This window comes from Microtus ochrogaster, unplaced genomic scaffold (genome assembly GCF_000317375.1).
Source record: "Microtus ochrogaster isolate Prairie Vole_2 unplaced genomic scaffold, MicOch1.0 UNK1, whole genome shotgun sequence".
Lineage (NCBI taxonomy): Eukaryota > Metazoa > Chordata > Mammalia > Rodentia > Cricetidae > Microtus > Microtus ochrogaster.
The window spans coordinates 27,640,261-27,642,189 of NW_004949099.1; the positions used below are offsets into that span (position 1 = coordinate 27,640,261).

The following is a 1,929-nucleotide window of genomic DNA, read 5'->3' on the forward strand; positions in this document are numbered from 1 at the left end:
ACACACACACACACACACACACACACACACACACACACACACAGCTGTTCTCTGACCTCATGTATTCAGTGGTACAAACACATACACACACACAGCAAAATAAAAAATATTAAATAAGTTGAGACAGAGTTTCTCCTGCACTATCTGGTGAAACCCTGTCTCAATTTATTTATCTTGGGATTGCAGGTATGTGCCACCATGCCCTGCAATCCCACTGTATAGCTCATACCCATGGTATTTAAAAACACTTTCTTGGGGCCAGCAGGGCCTGTGTAGTCCCTCTTGCCTGCCTCTTCTTCCTTGTCAATTGCTTCTGAAGACTCCTTCTATCACTGCACTTTGGTCCCAATATGCCAGGCTTCCTAGTGAAATAAAAGTTGAAGCCTTTTTGATGAAGAGTCACCATGCCTTATATACATACCTCACAGGTAGCTGGATTTCCACTATTTAGGGAAGAAGGAGATTTAGAAACAGCTGTGGTATTGTTGACTCTCACCTCTCCCCTATCTGTGGAGGGACACAGGAGCCTCTCTGTGGCAAGGGTGTGTATGTGTGGTGGGGGTTGGGGAATTTGGGGGCTTATGGTATGTGTGCAGACTTCCTGCAAAGGCAGATGCCATGATATGCTGCTTGCATTTGGGACCTGAGCACAAACTTGATAAAAATTTTAATAGCTACACTTGTTGAAGCTGCACTTTTTCTACTTTCTGTTGAACTTCAGCTACAGAAACTTCATGGAAAATTGAGATCAATGAGGCCAAAAGGAAACTGATGGAAAACATCCTACTCTACAAAGAGGAGAAGCTGGACAGCATGGAGCTGTTTGGACCCTGATGACCAGAGCAGAGCTGAGGACTCGTATCCTCAACTGAATAGACTATTGTCCAGTCAAGGAAGAGGTCTTTGGCAGCCTGAGGTCTGTCAAGACCCATACAACCCAAATGCCAGCCTGGACAGAGGGAAACCTGTTTTCATCAGTGTTGAGTTGTAGGGAGAGAGGGCAGGGGACCTCAGCTTACACCAAACTCCAGGAAATGCTCTTCCTTTCTGAGACTTCTGAGAGGTCTAGGAAGTGGAGCGCCTGACATGTGACCCAAGGATTTGCGTGGTTTTATGGTTCCAGGAAGTCCATGTTAATTAAGTACCGTCCCAGCAGCGGCTGTTGTCCCAGCAGCTCTCACTCCTCCACAACCGACAAGAGCAATCCTGCAGCACCCATGGTGATTTCCAGAGTTATCACCTGTCAGTCGTGTCTGCCGACAGCTTTCTGCAAACCTCCATTTCCTAAAAGACCTCCAGCTGGTGTCTCAGTGAAATTCTTGACTCATCTCTCAAGTTCAAGATTACCAAAGCAAGGCACTTGGCAAAGGACTTGGCAGGCTTTCTGCATCTTCAGTTGTGTAATCCCCTGGTATTTATGAACCACTTGCTGTGCCCCTTCATCCTCCCATCACGCCAATGCCCAGTTTTGTTTTGTTTTTTTAAATGGAGGCTACAGGATTGTGTGTTATTTATAGATGGGTGAAGACTCATGAAAACTAGTCTCATGTTTAATTCTGCTGCTAGCTAAGTCAGTCACTCAGTGTGTGGGAAGTCAGAGTCCTTGTCCGGTAACCCCTGCTCTATTCTCCCTGCCTCAGCTCTTGGGAGGAAAGGTGCTAGGGACGTACTTTGGAAAGTGCATCTGCCCTGTTTTATAAAATAAATAGAAGATATTAACTTCATGTTTCTGCCATGTAGGAAATGTTGATGCCATGGATATACTTTTGAAAAAAGTCACGTTGCAAGCCCTTTTGTGAAATAAAGCTCTTTCTAATTCACTATTTAAAATAATTCCACACGGGCGATGGTGGCGCACGCCTTTAATCCCAGCACTTGGGAGGCAGAGGCAGGTGGATCTCTGTGAGTTCGAGACCAGCCCGGTCTACA

General features: G+C 45.8%; 1 protein-coding gene across 1 annotated transcript in view; it reads left to right on the forward strand.

Moving 5' to 3' along the window:
- The window catches only part of Irak2 (interleukin 1 receptor associated kinase 2), a 56,724-nt gene extending 54,870 nt beyond the window's left edge, over positions 1–1,854 (forward strand). The window contains exon 13 of the mRNA XM_005365317.2: positions 722–1,854. Within this exon, the coding sequence (XP_005365374.1) occupies positions 722–834 (113 nt within the window). The 3' untranslated portion in view covers positions 835–1,854. The remainder of the gene's footprint in view (positions 1–721) is intronic.
- The last annotated feature ends 75 nt before the right edge of the window (positions 1,855–1,929 follow it).